The sequence below is a fragment of the Oncorhynchus clarkii genome, chromosome 23 (assembly GCF_045791955.1).
Source record: "Oncorhynchus clarkii lewisi isolate Uvic-CL-2024 chromosome 23, UVic_Ocla_1.0, whole genome shotgun sequence".
NCBI classification, from domain to species: Eukaryota; Metazoa; Chordata; class Actinopteri; order Salmoniformes; family Salmonidae; genus Oncorhynchus; species Oncorhynchus clarkii.
Window position 1 is genome coordinate 24113848 of NC_092169.1, and position 20917 is coordinate 24134764.

At 43.6% G+C, this 20917-nt stretch overlaps 1 protein-coding gene across 10 annotated transcripts in view; it reads left to right on the forward strand.

Moving 5' to 3' along the window:
- Positions 1–20357, forward strand: part of LOC139381973 (E3 ubiquitin-protein ligase MARCHF8-like) — a 156954-nt gene extending 136597 nt beyond the window's left edge. For 5 of the 10 annotated variants that reach the window (XM_071125861.1, XM_071125859.1, XM_071125857.1 and 2 more), the window contains 6 exons: positions 5442–5521; positions 13593–13773; positions 15274–15409; positions 17212–17226; positions 17518–17571; positions 17847–20357. In XM_071125861.1, coding sequence (XP_070981962.1) covers positions 5442–5521; positions 13593–13773; positions 15274–15409; positions 17212–17226; positions 17518–17571; positions 17847–18151 — 771 coding nt within the window. In that variant the 3' untranslated portion in view covers positions 18152–20357. Of the gene's footprint in view, positions 1–5441; positions 5522–13592; positions 13774–15273; positions 15410–17211; positions 17227–17517; positions 17821–17846 lie in introns of those variants that run through there. The other 5 variants (XM_071125864.1, XM_071125863.1, XM_071125866.1 and 2 more) reach the window with 3 other exon arrangements.
- The last annotated feature ends 560 nt before the right edge of the window (positions 20358–20917 follow it).

A 20917-nucleotide genomic window follows, 5' to 3' on the forward strand; every position in this document is an offset into this window, starting at 1 on the left:
GGAAATTAAATTTAAAGAACAAGGAAATGTTGGCTGTGCAAACAGAGAGGAGCAGAGAGTTGGATAGAGATGTGTTTGAGGTATGAGGAGAATGACAGGAATGGTAAATTATGTGTCCATTCTGACACACATTAACAGGCTCTGTTAGAACTTGCCAGTGCCACGACTGTGGGTTCATTTCTGAGCTTTTTAGTTTTCTGTTTGTTTCATCACCCGCTTCATACAGACGTTGTTCTGGTGATCATGAATAGATAAGTAAAAAGTATATTGCATAAATGTTAGTCAAATGTATAGCCGATTATCATGAATGCCTGTTCCATTCAGATCTGACGTTGTAGTCATACAGATTGGCAGACACAATGATTGGATCAAATCAAATCCAAGTTTATTTGTCACGTGCGCCGAATACAACAGGTGTATCCCTTACAGTGAAATGCTTACTTACAGGCTCTAACCAATAGTGCAAAAAAGGTATTAGGTGAACAATAGGTAAGTAAAGAAATAAAACAACAGTAAAAAGACAGGCTATATATAGTAGCGAGGCTATAAAAGTAGCGAGGTTACATACAGACACTGGTTTGTCAGGCTGATTGAGGTAGTATGTACATGTAGATATGGTTAAAGTGACTATGCATATATGATGAACAGAGAGTAGCAGTAGTGTAAAAGAGGGGTTGGCAGGTGGTGGGTGGTGGGACACAATGCAGATTGCCCGGTTAGCCAATGTGCAGGGGAACTGGTTGTTCGGGCCAATTGAGGTAGTATGTACATAAATGTATAGTTAAAGTGACGATGCATATATGATAAACAGAGAGTATCAGCAGTGTAAATGAGGGGTTGGGGGGGGACAACACACAATGCAAACAGTCCGGGTAGCCATTTGATTACCTGTTCAGGAGTCTTATGGCTTGGGGGTAAAAACTGTTGAGAAGCCTTTTTGTCCTAGACTTGGCACTCCGGTACCGCTTGCCATGCGGTAGTAGAGAGAACAGTCTATGACTGGGGTGGCTGGGGTCTTTGACAATTTTTAGGGCCTTCCTCTGACACCGCCTGGTGTAGAGGTCCTGGATGGCAGGAAGCTTGGCCACAGTGATGTACTGTGCCGTACGCACTACCCTCTGTAGTGCCTTGTGTTCGGAGGCCGAGCAATTGCCGTACCAGGCAGTGATGCAACTAGTCAGGATGCTCTCGATGTTGCAGCTGTAGAACCTTTTGAGGATCTCAGGACTCATTCCAAATCTTTTTAGTTTCCTGAGGGGGAATAGGCTTTGTCGTGCCCTCTTCACGACTGTCTTGGTGTGTTTGGACCATTCTAGTTTGTTGTTGATGTGGACACCAAGGAACTTGAAGCTCTCAACCTGCTCCACTACAGCCCCGTCGATGAGAATGTGGGCGTGCTTGGTCTTCCTTTTCCTATAGTCCACAATCATCTCCTTAGTCTTGGTTATGTTGAGGGATAGGTTGTTATTCTGGCACCACCCGGCCAGGTCTCTGACCTCCTCCCTATAGGCTGTCTCACCGTTGTCGGTATTCAGGCCTACCACTGTTGTGTCGTCTGCAAGCTTAATGATGGTGTTGGAGTCGTGCCTAGCCATGCAGTCGTGGGTGAACAGGGAGTACAGGAGGGAACTGAGCACGCACCCCTGGGGGGCTCCAGTGTTGAGGATCAGCGTGGCAGGTGTATTGCTACCTACCCTCACCACCTGGGGGTGGCCCGTCAGGAAGTCCAGGATCCAGTTGCAGAGGGAGGTGTTTAGTCCCAGGATCCTTAGCTTAGTGCTTTGAGGGTACTATGGTGTTGAACACTGAGCTGTAGTCAAAGAATAGCATTCTCACATACGTGTTCCTTTTGTCCAGGTGGGAAAGGGCAGTGTGGAGTGCAATAGAGATTGCATCATCTGGGATCTGTTTTGGCGGTATGCAAATTGGAGTGGGTCTAGGGTTTCTGGGATAATGGTGGTGTTGTGAGCCATTACCAGTCTTTCAAAGCACCTCATGGCTACGGACGTGAGTGCTACGGGTCTGTAGTCATTTAGGCAGGTTGCATTTGTGTTCTTGGGCACAGGGACTATGGTGGTCTGCTTGAAACATGTTGGTATTACAGACTCAATCAGGGACATGCTGAAAATGTCAGTGAAGACACCTGCCAGTTGGTCAGCACATGCCCGGAGCACACGTCCTGGTAATCCTTCTGGCCCCGCAGCCTTGTGTATGTTGACCTGTTTAAAGGTCTTACTCACGTCGGCTACGGTGAGAGAGCGATAACACAGTTGCCCGGAACAGCTGGTGCTCTCATGCATGCTTCAGTGTTGGTTGCCTCGAAGCGAGCATAAATGGCATTTAGCTCGTCTGGTAGGCACTCATCACTGGGCTACTCTTTGTAGTCTGTAATAGTTGTCAAGCCCTGCCACATCTGACAAGCGTCAGAGCCGGTGTAGTAGGATTCAATCTTATTCCTGTATTGAAGCTTTACCTGTTTGATGGTTCGTCTGAGGGCATAGCAGGATTTCTTATAAGCGTCCAGATTAGTGTCCTGCAGTTCTAGCCGTTAGCTCGTGCGGATGTTGCCTGTAACCAACCAATCTTCTGGTTGGGATATGTACGTTTGCCTGCATTAAAGTCCCCGGCCACTTGGAGCCCCACTTCTGGATGAGCATTTTCTTGTTTGCTTATGGCCTTACACAGCTCGTTGAGTGGGATCCTAGTGCCAGCATCGGTTCTTGGTGGTAAATAGACGACTACCAATAACATAGATATTGTGGTCTACAGCTTATCATGAGGTATTCTACTTCAGGCGAGCAATACTTCAAGACTTCTTTACTATTAAACATCGCGCACCAGCAGTTATTGACAAATAGACACACACCCCAGCCCCTCGTCTTACTAGACATAGCTGCTATGTCCTGCCGAAACACGGAGATGCCAGCCTGCTCTATATTATACTTATCGTTGTTTAGCCGGTGAAAAATAACATATTACAGTTTTTAATGTCCCGTTGGTAGGATAGTCTTAATCATAGATCATCGAGTTTGTTTTCCAATGATTGCACGTTGGCCAATAATACAGAGGGTAGCGGTGGTTTACCTACTCGTCAGGGATTTAATGGGGATTTTGGACTTGTTTCGACAAAGCAGTATATCCTTCGCGTCAGACTCATTACATTTTAAAAAATTGTCCAGTTCGAGGTGAGTACTTGCTGTGCTGATATCCAGACTCTCTTTTTGGTAATAAGAGAAGGTAGCAGCAACATTATGTGCAAAATTAGTTACAAGCAATGAGAAAAAAACTAACAAAGTAGCACAGATGGTTACGAACCCATAAAACGGCAGCCATCCCCTCCGGTGCCATTATAGCCAGTATATCTGAAAATGATATAGCTAACACAGTACCTTCCTCATTTTCCCAGTCTTGCTGGTGTGTAATAACACACTATGTAAATGTTATACTTCCACAGTTAAATATTGTCTCATCTGATTGATTTTAAAGACAGCTCCTCTGTTTTGATCCTCACACCCCTACATGCGGTTATTTTTTCTTCGTGTGTGTGTGTGTGTGTGTGTGTGTGTGTGTGTGTGTGTGTGTGTGTGTGTGTGTGTGTGTGTGTGTGTGTGCGCGCAAGATGGCAAGACAACAAAAAAACAGTGCAAACTAGAATGCTCCTTGGCCCTAAACAGAGAGTACGCAGTGGCAGAATACCTGACCACTGTGACTGACCCAAACTTAAGGAATGCTTTGACTATGTACAGACTCAGTGAGCATAGCCTTGCTATTGAGAAAGGCTGCCGTAGGCACACCTGGCTCACAAGAGAGGACAGGCTATGTGCACACTGCCCACAGAATGAGGTGGAAACTGAGCTGCACTTCCTGACCTCCTGCCAAATGTATGACACTATTAGATACACATATTTCCCTCAGGTTACACAGATCCACAAAGAATTTGAAAACAAACCCAATTTTGATAAACTCCCATATCTGTGTGCCATCACAGCCATCACAGCAGCAAGATCTGTGACCTGTTGCCACAAGAAAAGGGCAACCAGTGAAGAACAAACACCATTGTAAATACAACCCATATTTATATTTATTTATTTTCCCTTTTGTACTTTCACTGTTTTCACATTGTTACAACACTGTATATAGGCATAATATGACATTTGAAATGTCTTTATTCTTTTGGAACTGTGAGTGTAATGTTTATTTTTATTGTTTATTTCACTTTTGTTTATTTTCCACTTCACTTGCTTTGGTAAGTAAAGCCCTTAAATTGACAGGCAGAGAGAGAAGGTGAAGGCGGAGTTAATTTCATTGATCTCATCCAACCCCCGAGCTATAAATTGCCCTTTAGTTACAGATGTAGTCAATAGGTAATTAGTGAATGGTGTATAGTAGAGGCTAATACCTGGGAGGCATCTGATTTTATTTATTTATTAAATGTAACCTTTGTTTAACTAGGCAAGTCAGTTAAGAACAAATTCTTATTTACAATGACTGGGGAACAGTGGGATTTTTACCTTGTCAGCGCTGGGATTCGATCCAGCAACCTTTCGGTTACTGGCCCGCCGCTCTAACCACAAGACTACCTGCCGCCTCTGACTGCAGAGCTTCTATTCTCTACACCAGATGTACCGGGACACATAATATTACAACACACCTCTACTACCACTGAGCATAAGGCTACACCAAGGTTATAGACGAAAGGATTTCTGATCCCATTTGTTACTACCACACCAGTGCTGCTAATGAGTGTTTTAATGAGGTATCGAGCTTATTCACGCCATGACCATGATTGTTTGAAATCCAGGCTCGTGTGGCAGTTTTGAAGTACTTCATTGAGTCTATGGAAAATGTTTTAACACTTTCACGTTCAACCGTTAAATTAACAGACAATTAATAAACCGACCAACTGAAAATACGAGTATCTGCAGAAGTAGTTAGATTTTGAAACTGGTTTTCCAGTTGTTGATTTTTCAAATGTTTTGCTGTTTGAAAAATTCCGTCAGATGCCAGCTAGTGGTAATGTAATGTGAACTAACAGCCAGCTGTACTGTGTATATTTGTATGAGTTTGGTCGGCACTCTTGACAGCTCTGAATCCCTTTTATCTCCTGGACTCTGTCAGTGTGGTTGTTGTTTTTATCATGCTGTGCGTCAGTACATGTCATGTTTATGATGCATTTTGTGTAAGTGTAGTAATATAGACTGGATGAAGTTCTACATAAGCTGTTTGCTAGTTCTCTAACGTTGGAGATATTTCCATTGGCAGTCTCAGAAAATACCCTTGCTAGCTAGCTAACGGCTTGCTATCTGAGGAAGATACAGAGCTAATCGGAGGCCAGCTCTTTCTCTTTATTGTTAATGAAGTCCAATGTTACTATTTTTCTGGTGATGCCGATGAGACAAATCAGAATTATATTTGTGTTTTACTCTCTCTCTCTTCCTCAGGCGGGGAGTCCCACCTCCGTCAACGCCCCCTGCAGCTTTTCACGGTCATCGGTCACCCCCTCCAACCAGGACATCTGCAGGTACTGTACACACACCTTTAAACAATAACCTTTAAACTCTAACCCCTGAACACCTGACCTTTAACCCTCCAACCATGACATCTGCTGGTGTACATCCTTCAAATGCTTTGGGCTGCTGAGGGTTTACTCCGCTCTGGATCTTAGCAGTCCCATGTTTAGTTGATTTAGTTGATTGTATGCAGCGTGAAAGCAAGGTGCCAGATGGGTTACAGATGGTGTTGTCTGATGCTAAACAGAATAGATGAGAGCTAGATATGGCAGTGAGGAGTACTACACTGTACTGAAGAATAATACTTTATTGTCCAGAAATGGTGTTCTGCTTTATGCCAACCCCTTTGTGCAAGGTCAGGGAGGGAGTTTCCCTGATATAACTCTCCATCCTTTCCTTTATATGTTTTGTTTGAATGCATGCTGGCCTTTTGTTTCATTTCATCTATATTTTTTCTACCCATCTCTCCTTCTCTCCTGTACTGGTTTTCTGCTATCGTCTGCCCGACCATCAATTCCTTTCTCTCCTCCTCCAACCTCCATCCCTCCGATCCCTCACACACAGCCTTGCCGCCACATCTCCAGACCAGGGCTACCAGAAGCCTTTGCAGACCACTGTGGTTCTGATGAACTCCAACAGCAAAACCTCTCAGGGGTCAGGAGGGAGCATCTCTGTGACAACACTCTGCCTGGACACCCCCCCAGCCTTCAAGCTCTCCAAAGGCCCGGGGCGGGCTCTCCTTCGAGACGGAATGGCTTTCATTGCTCCGCCCCTCCACCGTCAACGCTGGACGCTGAAGTTCTCTCACTCTCTGAACGATGTGGGCCAGCGCATGGACAGCCTCTGTAGCGGACTACACTTCGTAGACCGGACCTGTCCTGAAGGAGAGCTGGATGTAAAACTTAAACAACCCAACACGGACCAGAAGTCCAAGATGTTCAACGGCAAAGCAGCCACACTCACACACCAGGCCTCGAACCATCCTCACTTCCCCACGCACACACTCACCCGCACACACCCTCACCTTGTTCCCTCATTCACCAACAACTACAAGTACCTCACCCACTCACTCACTCTTCCGGCGTCTCCTCCTCCTCCTCCTCCACCACCTCCTAACTCCCACCTTCACCCGCCCAGCTCCAAACTCCTCCGCCTCTTCCTCCCCTTCTCTAGCTCCTCTACCTCTGCCAGTCTACAGTGTTCTGAGCTGGGTAGCTATGCCTCCCGCCTCCACATCACCAAATCCTCCAGCACCCTAATGGGGGGCAATGAGCCTCCCCTGGGGGGAACAGATGGCCTCCTGGGGGATGACGATGTGTTTGAGATCCCCCAGGGAAAGACCGGAACTTGGACAGGGGCTGGAGCCCCAGGAAGTGGTGCCAAAAGCGGGGATTCTGCTTGGGGCAGCCCCCCTTTGCTACATGGACGAAGACAGCGATCTGGACCGTTTTTCAATTCTAGACCGGTGTTCGTCACCTGCCCATTCTGACAAAATGGGGCCTCTCACGCCAGGCCCGCTCTCGCCCTATTCGTTGTCCGGAGACTGCTGCAGGTGGGTGATTCCTGGATTGTGACCCCCCTGTGCTGTGAAATGGTAGACTCCTCCTGCTCACCCCCGTGCCGTGATGTGGTAGAGACACATGCAATTCCATGGCTGGATCCTGCCTACACCTCCTGTGATATGACGTTGTAGAGCCCTGCCCATCCCTCCTGTGAAGTGGTAGTGACTGTGCGATCAGGGACTAGCTGGAATGGAATGGTCAGTCACACTGTGGTCTACTCTCCAAGTATGCTTGCGTGGCTGTATTTTATTTTTAAATTGAAAAATATAATTTAAATAATTAGCTTGCTGGTTATCCACAGAGACAGCAGGCATGGTGGGTGTGGTGGTGGCGGGGAAGAGACACAGACAGAGGAGAGAGAAAGACAAAAAGAAAGGGCGAGAGGGAGCAAGTGCTTTTGGATGAAGGTGTTCTGATTTATCACTCCTCCTCTGTTCCAGTGGAGGCTCCTCAGAGGAGGAAGGGGAGAACCATCCTCCTCAGTGAATTTAGATTTTAGATAACATTATACTAAATATATTCACGTGTCACCAAATAATTTATTAAAACACACTGTTTTGAAATGAAGCTCTACAGGAGCCTCAACAGCACTCTGTAGTGAAGCACTATGGTGAAGGCGGAGGACATACAAAACCTAGGGGGCTCATGGTTCTCACCCCCTTCCATAGACTTACACAGTAATTTTGACAACTTCCGGAGGACGTCCTCCAACCTATCAGAGCTCTTGCAGCATGAACTGTTGTCCACCCAATCAAAGGATCAGAGAATGAATCTAGTACTGAAAGCATAAGCTACAGCTAGCTAGCACTGCAGTGCATAAAATGTGGTCAGTAGTTGACTCAAAGAGAGAGAATGACAATAGTGGAGCAGTTTTGAACAAATTAATTTCTTTAAAAATGAAGGAGAAGCTAGAGAGATGGAGCGAAAGAGGGCTAGCTATATTTTGTTGTATATTCACTTAGCTAGCGAATGCAGCTAGCTAGTTTAGCCTACTCAAACACCAGGCTCAAACAGTGGAGGATGCTATATTAGCTAGCTGGCTATGGCTATCCAACGCTGGAACCTCTTCCAAATCAAGGTAAGCTTTTGGTATTATTTCACCGGGGCCCGCCGGTGTAACTGCTAAACTGATTGCTGAATGTACACCGCACTGCATGATTGTAGTTGGTTTACTAACGTGTTAGTTCTAGTAGCTATGTTGACTATGATGTGAGCTAATATGCTGACAACGATGTAGGCTGTGTGCAGCAGTAATGATTTGAAGGTTTGATTTGGAAAGGTTGTTTCGCCTGGTCATAGACAACTGATTTGTTGTGCACTTAAGTCCACAATTGAAGGGAAAAGGTGAGAGGAGGAGAGCGCGTAGATACGATAAGGAATTATACAATGAGCAAAAATGATCATGCTGTTTGTATGTGGCTGCTAAGAAAGTGAACTGTGTCTGCATGTGATCAGGGGTGTATTCATTCCGCCGATTCTGTTGAAAAACATTTCTTTAACAAAAGAAAACGGAAAGAAACTGGGATAAACATACCTGAATTTGTCCAATAGAAACTCTTGTTTGCAACTGATAGATGCAGGCAAGAGTGTGCAAGGTGGTATTGAATGTGTCACTGTCTGCCACCTTGATTACTAAAAATGTATCTTGACCTGTAAACGTTCATTCATAGGCCAAGTTAGGGTGTAGCAACCTCATGATGGGTGCATGGAAAAGGTGAGTATCATGTAGTAGCCTAAACCTATCAATGTTATATTGAGCTGTGTGAATGGAATATGAATGACAGTCATCCAATATGCTGTAATAGAAATAAGACCATGCTCATTAAAAAAATATATTGTCCTCCCTCATCTTAAATGTCACCGACCGCCACTGCTCAGTACTTCCTGTAGAGTCAGAGGTTAAATAATCTATATTTAACTAGGCAAGTCAGTTAAGAACACATTTTTATTTACAATGACGGCCTACACCGGCCAAACCCGGACGATGCTGGGCCAATTGTGTGCCGCCCTATGGGACTCCCAATCACTGCCGGTTGTGATACAGCCTGGATTCCAACCATGGTGTCTGTAGTGACACCTCTAGCACTGAGGTGCAGTGCCTTAGACCTCTGCACCACTCGGGAGCCCAAGGAGCTTTAATTGGACCCTGTTCCCTTTATATGGGCCTATGCACCCTGTTAAAAAGTAATGCACTATAGAAGGAATAGGGTGACATTTGGGACGCACACATGGACTGCATGTGTTGGGTTGAGACAATTCTAATTTAATTCCAGGCAATTCAAAAAGTAAACCAAATTCCAATTACACATTTTCCTCATTGAAAAGCATTGAAGAGAATTGGAATTGGAATTTCAGTGTACTTCCTGAATTGACTGGAATTTAAATGGAATTGACATCCAACTCTGATGGACTGAGATCACCACTTATCCAAATCCTTCCTGTTTTGTCTGCTCTGTTCTGTTCTGTCCTGGCTATTAACCTAATAAAACAATCTTTCTGACACATTATTGGAGTGGCTCTCCCTGGATTGAGTCGACCTGAACAAGAGGAAATGGTCAGAAATCGAGCCAGCACAAATGTGTTGCAAGAGATATCAGTAGAGTGGGAGTTGGAGAGACAGAATTTTGATGCTGAGAATTTTCAGATTTCAAATTCACTGAAAACCTACACTAACACATGATTGTTTTAACAGTATTGCACTTTTCATGTATACTTTAACCCATCTAATAGCCTAACCACTGATCAAGCAACGTTATGGACTAAACGATCAAATCCTGTTACTGCAAGATCCTTTTGCTGTGACAATGTAGGTCACATGAAGATCGTACATCTCTGCAGGAATACACAGACGTTATAATGAAGTTATCTTTGTTTCTCTATCATCCGGTTTCCATCATCGTTTTAGCCCGTGTTTCCCGCTGGCATTTGAATGTGTTCCATGTCGAGATACTCTCTGGCACCTGCCATCTCACTATCTCTGCTGTGTTCTGGCTGACGGAGCACAGTAATCCCTGTTTCTGTAATATTCCCAGCAAGCCAGCAGTGCATAAAATGTCCACCAACACAGCCAATTTATTTGCCAATCAACAGAGAGCTTAGGAACAGCTCTCAGTCGTCTGGTAAAGCACTGTCTCACACATCTGAATACTGGTACACATACTTTATGAATACCATTATGGACTCAGTCTGGTGTGGTACGTGTTGATTATAATCTCTCGTTAACTCTTCTAAATTAGTGAGACGGATTGAGGGAATCAACTTGCTTTGCAGAGCTGCATACAAACACACCACAACAACCGACCCCAGCAATAAACACTACCTCTTCTTTATCCCTCCATCTACTCCGCCATCCCACTCCATCTTCCATCACCTCGACTCCTCCTTTGTTCATGTTGTCGTTTAATCTTGTGAGGCTTTGGTCAGATCAAACTCATTAACCTCCTAACTGACTCGCTACACTCACCTCCCCCTTAACCAAGGTGTGTGTGTGTGTGTGTGTGTGTGTGTGTGTGTGTGTGTGTGTGTGTGTGTGTGTGTGTGTGTGTTCGACCTCATGGTTATGATCAGACAGGAGGCACTTCTTTGACCAACTTATTTCTAAACCCTGCTGTGCTCTCAGTCTCTGTTCTTTCCTTTCTTCTTTTCTGCTCTGTTTTGTTATTTTATTCTGACTGAAAATCATGCAAAATGCTGTTTTCATTGTAGTTCAATGTAATATGGCTCTATAACACTTGTCAAGGACAACTAAGAAGCTTTGTCAGTAAATTACAATGGTAGGTGATTTTCAAGTGTCTTTAGGCCTTGAGGAAAATCACTAGTTTCATGTTAAGTATTAATCTTCAAGGAATTGAACTCTACTCTGTTTGAACACATATTATGCCTTCATTTTACATTCATTTTGAAGTGAAGCCAACCGTATTGGGTGAGAGAAAGGTCAATATATTTTAAACCAAACTGTGACCATCTCAACCACAATGGTTGGTTTTTCGGCCAGAGAATTACCACCACTTTGTCCCATAGCTCCCTTTACTCAACACAATCCTATTCTGTTTTATATAAAACCACCTCATATCTTCCTATTTCAAATCAGCCAGGACTTTTGGTAGCCTTGTGTTGTGAAGCAGGCTCATTGAGGATTCATGTCTGTCTTTGTTCTGTTTCGGCTCAGCTCTGTTAGAGGGCAAGGTCAGTATTCTGACAAAGGCCACATTTGCCCGTCTTGTGCTCCTGCTCTCTGCTCTCTTTTTATATTAGCCTGTCAGATTGTGGGGAGGGGAACGTGTGTGTGTGTGTGTGTGTGTGTGTGTGTGTGTGTGTGTGTGTGTGTGTGTGTGTGTGTGTGTGTGTGTGTGTGTGTGTGTGATCGACCTCATGGTTATGATCAGACAGGAGGCACTTCTTTGACCAACTTATTTCTAAACCCTGCTGTGCTCTCAGTCTCTGTTCTTTCCTTTCTTCTTTTCTGCTCTGTTTTGTTATTTTATTCTGACTGAAAATCATGCAAAATGCTGTTTTCATTGTAGTTCAATGTAATATGGCTCTATAACACTTGTCAAGGACAACTAAGAAGCTTTGTCAGTAAATTACAATGGTAGGTGATTTTCAAGTCTCTTTAGGCCTTGAGGAAAATCACTAGTTTCATGTTAAGTATTAATCTTTAAGGAATTGAACTCTACTCTGTTTGAACACAAATTATGCCTTCATTTTACATTAATTTTGAAGTGAAGCCAACCGTATTGGGTGAGAGAAAGGGCAATATATTTTAAACCAAACTGTGACCATCTCAACTACAGTGGTTGGTTTTTCTGCCAGAGAATTACCACCACTTTGTCCCATAGCTCCCTTTACTCAACACAATCCTATTCTGTTTTATATAAAACCACTTTGTCCCATAGCTCCCTTTACTCAACACAATCCTATTCTGTTTTATATAAAACCACTTTGTCCCATAGCTCCCTTTACTCAACACAATCCTATTCTGTTTCACATAAAACCACCTCATATCTTCCTATTTCAAATCAGCCAGGACTTTTTGTAGCCTTGTGTTGTGAAGCAGGCTCATTGAGGATTCATGTCTGTCTTTGTTCTGTTTCGGCTCAGCTCTGTTAGAGGGCAAGGTCAGTATTCTGACAAAGGCCACATTTGCCCGAAATTTCAATCGTCTTGTGCTCCTGCTCTCTGCTCTCATTTTATATTAGCCTGTCAGATTGTGGGGATGGGAGTGTGTGTGTGTGGGTGTGGGTGTGGGCAGGGGGGTGTGTGTGTGGAGAGTATTGACTGCCCTTACAAGTTACTCTGCATTTTCAGCAGTGAGTCTAATCCCACCCTCCTCTCTCTCTCTCTCTCTCTCTCTCTCTCTCTCAATTTTTCTCTCCATCGATTTTCCTCCCTTCAACTTCCTGCTTCTTCTCTTATTTCTCTCTTGACACACACACACACACACACACACACACACACACACACACACACACACACACACACACACACACACACACACACACACACACACACACACACACACACACACACACACACACTCTCAGTGGAGGTTACTCGTAGCTTCCATACCATGTACACCTGCAACACTGGCAGCAGCTACCACATATCTGATTTACTGGTGAGGAGGGAGAGAAAGAGAGAGACAGAGACAGCGTGAGAGAAAGAGACCGGACAGAGAAGCAAGTTGGTAGAGAGAAGAGGTGCAATGTTACAGATCTGATTGGTTCCCTGAAATATACCTTTCCTGTGAAGGAGCAGATATTTGATTGAACGTGTATTGTGTGTGTGTGTGAATGCTCAGAATTCTCAATAGAGAATTCACTATAGTGATCTCATGCCCCTCAACACTGAATGCTGCTGATGTAAAAGACCTTTAGTTGTTGTATTTATAAGCCATACTGTGACAAACTGTACATGTCATTCTAGGCCTTCCCTATGGATGAGTACCACAGTATGAGTCATAATAGCGGTCAAACAGGGAAATGGTTCCAATCGTTTTTTCACCATTCATTTTTCCCATAGGGGATTTTAGAAGTCACCTTGTCTGAGAGAGATTTACATGGTTATGAAAACGTCACACCAGGGTAAACCTACACAAAACACAGCCCTTATTTTAAGTGTTTCTAAAATCCCCTGTGGGAAAATTAATGGTGGGAAAATTATTGGAATCATTTCCAATTTCATTGATTCATGACTGTGAAGTTGATTTGGGAATAATTACATTAGTTTGTCATTATTGAGTTTCCTTTTGGGGACATAGTCTCTGTGTTGGGGTTGTGTTATTAGTTCAGATGTGATCAGTATGTCTGTCTGTGTCTGATATAGACTCTGATATCTACATTTCCTGGTAACATCACTGAGTTGTGTCTCTGTCTGGGCTGTATTGTGCCTCTGGTGTCCTGTCTGTATACTCCTCTAGGGTCACTGAGAGTTAACTCTGGATCAGTAACTGTCTAGAGACTGTCTGTTGTCTGAGTATCTGCTATGGTCTACTAATCTGTGTCTGTGTCTCTCTCTGTAGGATCTGTCACTGCGAAGGAGACGATGACAGCCCACTGATAACACCGTGCAACTGTACAGGCAGCTTACGCTTTGTCCACCAGGCGTGCCTGCAGCAGTGGATCAAGTCCTCAGACACACGCTGCTGTGAACTCTGCAAGTACCAGTTCATCATGGAGACCAAGCTCAAACCCCTTCGCAAGGTGAGACTAAAGGTGTGTGTGTGTGTGTGTTTGTGGGGGTGAGGGGGTGTGTGTGTGCGCATACTACACTCATTCTGTTCTAGTTCTACACTCCCAGAGATGACTGTGACCAGAACATGCAGATGTGAATCCCAGTCGAAGACACTGACAAGACAGAAAGCTGTTTTATTTATCTAATACTGATAAGAGTAGCGTGACATTGGGTTTTCGGCTTTTGCAATTGGTTTCGAGTGATTTTGACATGATACAGTCTTATTTAAGACATTTATCAATCTTTAACGCTTGCAGATTCAACATTTTAATTAAAATTATAAACTGAACAAAAGCACTTAAATTCTGCTAATAGTTATCAGGTTAATTTAGATCCTGGGTTAATTCAGTACAATATCATGGAAAACAGGCCAAATCCTCATTCTCCCTCCTCCTCCCCCTCCTCCTCCTCGCTCCCCCTCCTCCTCATCCTCTCTCTCCTCTCTCACCCTCCTCCTCCTCCTCTCTCACCCTCCTCCTCTCTCCTCTCTCACCCTCCTCATCCTCTCTCCCTCCTCCTCCTCTCTCTCTCTCCCTCCTCCTCCTCTCTCTCCCTCCTTCTCCTCTTCCTCCTCCTCCTCTCTCTCCCTCCTCCTCCTCCGCTCTCTCTCCCTCCTCCTCTCTCCCCCTCCTCCTCATCATCTCTCACCCTCCTCCTCTTCTTCCTCCTCCTCCTCCTCCTCTCTCCTCTCCATCAGGATGAAGTGTCTTTATTATCTACCTCTGTTCCTCTGTAAATGTTGCATTATTCAGGAAGTCATGGTGCCAGGATATTGGTTTATAGGACTGGCACACGGAGCTCTATCGCCAAGGAAGACAGAGCTATACCTCCTTTCTGCCAAGGAACAGTGGATGGGAAGAGAAGTCCACTTTCCCTCCCTGCTCCTCTTCTTCCTATTCACTAATTTGTCCTCTCCCCATTCTATATTGTCATACCTCTCCTCTCCTCCACTCTCATCTCTCCCTTTCCTCGAATCAATGCCAATAAATTGTCTACATTAATTTCATGTTTGTCATAAATCATTTCAAAGCATGTTGACATCTATGAAGGTTATTGAGAGATTGCATCTGATATTCAGGAGGTATAATGTAGCAAAACCTTTCGTCATGTATTTGACTTTGACCATTGATTTCAATGGGTTTCATGGATCAATAAAGAACCAGTCCAGTGTGTTGGATCTATAAGAGGTTGAGTAGTACTGGACAGCTGATAAATAGTTAACCAGCATCAGTGTGTGACTGAATGATCCACATAACACGGACAGAATGATGGCCATCAAATATTTAGCACTCATTTAAGCAGCTTGTGAAGAGGGGCATGTGAGCACTTTCTGCCAGACTGCTCATAGTCCATTGATGGTCAATCGCCCAAACCCTGTCCGAGAGAACACAATGGATATTTAAATGTGTGTATCTGACTTAAACTCTTTTGTTTTTAAACTCCCTCCCTCCCTCCCCTCTTTCTCTCAGTGGGAGAAGCTCCAGATGACGTCTAGTGAGAGGAGGAAGATCATGTGTTCTGTGACGTTCCATGTCATCGCCATAACTTGCGTGGTGTGGTCCCTCTACGTGCTCATTGACCGCACTGCAGACGAGATCAGAACAGGTCATCACAGGCACCAAAACCACCACAACACCCCTCAGAATGGACACTGCACACACTTAAATACTTTCACTGCATGGCAAAAACCCCATTACACCCCTCACTCAATACAGTCATAACATGCCAAAGCACCACAACACACAACTCTAGTACAGTACAACGTCACACACACACTCTCTCTCTCTCTCTCTCTCTCTCTCTCTCTCTCTCTCTCTCTCTCTCTCTCTCTCTCTCTCTCTCTCTCTCTCTCTCTCTCTCTCTCTCTCTCTCTCTCTCTCTCTCTCTCTCTCTCTCTCTCTCTCTCTCTCTCTCTCTCTCTCTCTCTCTCCTGGCGGTTAAGAGCTTTGGACTAGTAACTGAAAGGTTGCTGGTTTGAATCCCACAGCCGACAAAGTGAAACAAATCTGCCGTTCTGCCCCTGAGCAAGGCAGTTAACCCCCAACAACAACTGTTCCCTGGGCGCCGATGACATAGATGTCAGTTAAGATTAAATGGGTGTAGATTAAGGCAGCCCCCAGCGCTGATTCAGAAGGGTTGGGTTAAATGTGGAAGAAATGTACAACTGGCTAGGCATCCCCTTTCCCTACTCTCGGGTCAGGCTCGTTCATGCAGATTGTAATGTTGTGTTCATCATTATAAATCTAAAGTCAGTGTTTGTGATATTTTTTTGTTCTAATGAGTAAGTACCCACTGTATCTCTCTCTTTATCTCTCTCTTATTACATCAAGTCATTTGGTCGACAGCACTCTCAGCATGGTGCAAGACAATTAGAACTGTTTTTCTGGGTCTGGTAAAGAGCAACTGAAGGCAATAAACAACTTCGTCGGTAGAAAACAGTCTATGATATTAGTCAGAAACATGTATTCTAGTGTGAAATATACAACATATAGTCAGTCTCATTCAAAACAGAGATTTGTGAGATAATTAGGAAAAAATGGTATGTCACTGAATGAAGGGTATCGTAACAGTTTTCCTTGAAATTGGTTTATTTCAATCCTGCCCACATGCCCACAGCTGGCATCATCCAAGTAATCATCAATTCTAAGAGCATCTGATCGTAATGCCCATGGTCAAAATTGTCCGAAATTCGATATCCCTATGGAGCTAGTTAGGGAACATCAGTAAATTACACAATGTACATGGGACAATATTTTAAAATGTCAATAGTTCCACATTTCAATGACTTAACCTCAAACCAACTCTAAATTGTAGAAATGCATATACAAATATTGAAAGCATTTAATAAAACAACTAAAAGCTGTGCAACATGAAAATATTGTTCCATTTACATTGTGAAATGTATTGACGGTCCCTAACTAGCCCCATAGATAGGCTATCCGGATGAAGCTAATTGGCAAAAGATGTTGCCTATCTTGCTAGGTAGTCTTGGCTACTTCCAGACAGTAGACCTGGATAGACTGTTTCAAGTTGTCTAGAAGGGTGAGTGACTGTAACTGTGCACTGTTTTGGCAGAGTAAAAAGACAAAATGCTTCCCACGTTCGAACACATACACAAGACACCCACATCAAAGCACGCCTCCAAAAAATCTCTATCTCAGTCGCATTTCCTAGTGAGGAGAATTGAAACCAAAGCTAGATCAGGAAGTTCAGCTCCCCTTTCAGCTGTTATTGTACTGCTAGAGAGAGGAGTGGGGGGAGGGGATAGAGACCCACTCTCTTTTCACCAGTGTAAGTGAATAAGCAGTATAAGTGCATGATAAACTGAGTTATAAACTCTCCACCCTCTCTGTCTATTTGTCTATCACTGGTAATACATTGTAATGGCAATCTCTTCACCCATGCAGCCGGAAGAATCCCAGGTAAACTTTTCACCTTTGACCGTTAACCATGTTTTGTGTAATTTCCTGTGAGACTGGGCTCTGGTGTATAGGGCTTTTTCTAATTGAATCTTACCTTGATTCTTGTCATCCTCCCTCTTTGCCCTCCCCCCAGCACTGACTTTGTTGAGGAAAAGTTGTACTTACTGTATGTACTATGACTGTGATATGTGGTTGTCTAACCTAGCTACATTAAGATGAATGCACTAACTGTAAGTTGCTCTGGATAAGAGTGCCTACTAAAATGTAAAATGTTTTTAAAACGCATTGGAGAAGGCCAGAGTGGAGAGACCTTGGACCTTCTTCTCCAATCTGTTTGGGAAGGAGGTGAGGAGATAGGACGCAAGGAATTGCAGAAAGAGGAATTAAGATAGAGCCTAGTTCCTGTTCCTCCTTCCTATAGTACAATACCCTCCCTTTCTTTACCCTCCTCTCCTCTTCATGGTAGAACTGATCAAATTCTTTCACCCTCCATCTCTTGTAGCATCTGCATCCTAGATAAGCATATAAATATTTGTGACTGTTGGCAATGTATTTTACATGTCTCTCTCTCACTCTCCCTCCCTCTTTCTTTCTTCTCGCTCTTCTGACTCTAACCCCAGGTATCCTGGAGTGGCCATTCTGGACCAAGCTGGTGGTGGTAGCCATCGGCTTCACGGGTGGCCTGGTCTTCATGTACGTCCAGTGTAAAGTCTACATCCAGCTGTGGAGGAGACTCAAGGCCTACAACCGGGTGATCTACGTCCAGAACCGCCCAGAGATGTGTAAAAAGCAAGTGTTCGAGAAGCTGCCCCTCATGGAGCCCAGTTTGGAGCACAAGGAGGCTCTGGCCCTCACCCAGTCTGACACAAACTCCTCCCAGTACACAGAGACAGAGGACTACAGTATGGAAGTGCTACATGTCTGACCAACATATTACTAAAGCCCCCAGACCATTTTACATATACTAATACACAGGCACACTCTGGCTGACCAACATATACACACACAAACACGGGCAAACCAAGTAAAAAACACAAAACACACAGACATGCATAAGACTATAGTATGGGGGTTGTACTAAGGTGTGAGTGACCCACCTTCACCCTTCCCCCATCTCCACACAGTCTGAAACAGTATGGACCAGTCCCCGCTCCCAGGACTAGACCTTCACTGGGCCAATAGACCCCTCATATATACACACACACACACACACACACACACACACACACACACACACACACACACACACACACACACACACACACACACACACACACACACACACACACACACCTGAGACAGATGATCTCACTCGGCTCCAGAGGTTTCTGTTGAGCTGTTTGTTTGTTGCTTTGTGTGTTTGTTAGCTTGTTTGTTTGATTTATTTGTTTTACTTCCTGTGAATCATGGGCTAAACCATCATGGATCAGTGTGTAGCGCCGCCGTTTCTCTGGAATATTTTAGAACATTCTGGAACATTGAACATTCTAACTACTGCCACCGTACTGCTGTTGTCCGAGAGCCCGCTAAGGCCCGCTCCCCCGCCTCTCTGAGTTTGGGACTGGATTGGACCGGATCTGACCATGCATTGAAGCACTTTTTGGTTTCTACCAATACCCCTCTCAACCCTCTTCTCTTTTAATATGAATAAAGTACTTTATAGTATATCCCAGCAAACAGGGGACGTCCTAAGCAACATTGCCATTAGGCCCCTTTTAGGGTTTTGGCTAAATGTTATTCCACTGCCGTTCTGAGAACATTCTAGAAATATTCAAACATGACATTAACATCAGGACAATAAGGGGACGTTCAGTACTGATCCCAGTTTGGTTGTAGTATAACTTTATAATAAGGTAATTTGATGTCCAATAGGGAACATTACAAATAGGTTTCGATAACCAGGAAGTAGACAAAAAACACAAGACCATGGCACAATGTCCTGACGTTCTGGGGACGTCCTATGGACACTTTTGTTTGCAGGGATAATTGTACAGCAACAAATAGGAAGATTTGTGTAAAAAATCCCTTGTTTTATATTTGACATTTCTGTCCCACACACAGACCTGCCCTCCCTTGGGTGGAAATCGTGGAAAGCAATGAATGATGGGGGGTAATGGAATTCTGCCGAAATGATCATTGCACTTTTCACTTAACACTGAAAGTAATGCTAAATATGGCCTACTGGTTACTCAAGCCCTGTGGTTTTTAATACAACCAAAACATAACTTTGGGATAACATCAGATACAGCCATCCACCTGACTTTACCTCCCTCTGACAAAATAACTCTCTGAAGGCTCTGAGAATGTAATGTTTTTAAAAGCATTTTCTACCAACCATTCATTCACAAGAAATCGCTAAATAGTCTCCCATGTCAGTCATCATCATAACATGAACCTTTGGAAAACCAACCAATCGGTCATGTTTTTTCTATTGTGTGAATGATACAGTACTTGTGGTATTCCATGTGCAGTTTGTAATAATAGTAATCATGGGTTCTATATGATGCCTTGAGGAAGCTACAGCCTGCTATATTTCGACTGTTCTCTTCTCATCCTCCTATTGACTTCTCTGATCACACTAATAATGGGATTATTCAAATCCAAATTTACATAAGATTATGTGAATTTGATCAGAGGTAGTAAGAGATTGGATACACGGCCTATTATCATTTTTATGAGAGGCCCTAATACTGAGCCTATTTTTACTATGGTGATGATCGTGGGTGGGTTATACTGTAGCATGTCTTTTTGGTTTAGTTTTATACATACAGTCAGTCAGTGAGACTCAGGTGAGCAACGGACAATCACCTGATACAGAGACAACATACATTTTTCAGTCGAGCTAAAGTCTCTGTTGCACAGTCAGACAGCCTCCAGTTTCCAACCACGATAACTCAGATGTATTATGTTACAACGATCAGTCCATAACCCACCTGCTGTTTCACTAATTATTATTCAATGTAACTTAATGTATCGTTCTTTCTCACATCTGGCATTATGAGGGTTTGATTAGATGCATTTGTAAATTGATCAGTTTCAGTCCAGATAATGTTTCTAAAGTAACATCTGATGGCTTATCTCCAGTTAAGCAGAGTTGCCATATGTTGACAATAAAGACACTATTTCCCTGAGCCAAATGCCTTGTGTTGTTAGTCATATGCAGTAGTGTAAAGTACTTAAGCAAAATTACTTTAAAGTACTACTTAAGTATGTTTTGGGGATATCTGTAGTTTACTTTTTATTTGTGACAACGTTTACTCCACTACATTCCTAAAGAAAATATGTACATGTTACTCCCATACATTTTTCCTGACAACCGAAAGTACTCGTTGCATTTCAAATGCTCAGGCAGGACAGAAATATGGTTGTCATCCCTACTGCCTCTGATCTGGCGGCCTCACTAAACAAAAAGAGTGTGTTGGAGTGTGCTCCTGTCTGTCTGTCATTTTTTTTTTTTAAGTTAAAAAAAATTGTGCCGTCTGATTTGCTTAATATAATATATTTAATTTAAATAATTTACTTTTACTCAAGTATGAGAAAGGAGTACTTTATCCGCCATTGTACTGAAGTACATTTAAAACCAGATACTTTTAGACTTTTACTCAAGTTGTATTTTACTGGGTCATTGACTTTTACTTGAGTCATTTTCTATTAAAAGGTATCTTTACTTTCACTCAAGTATGACAATTGA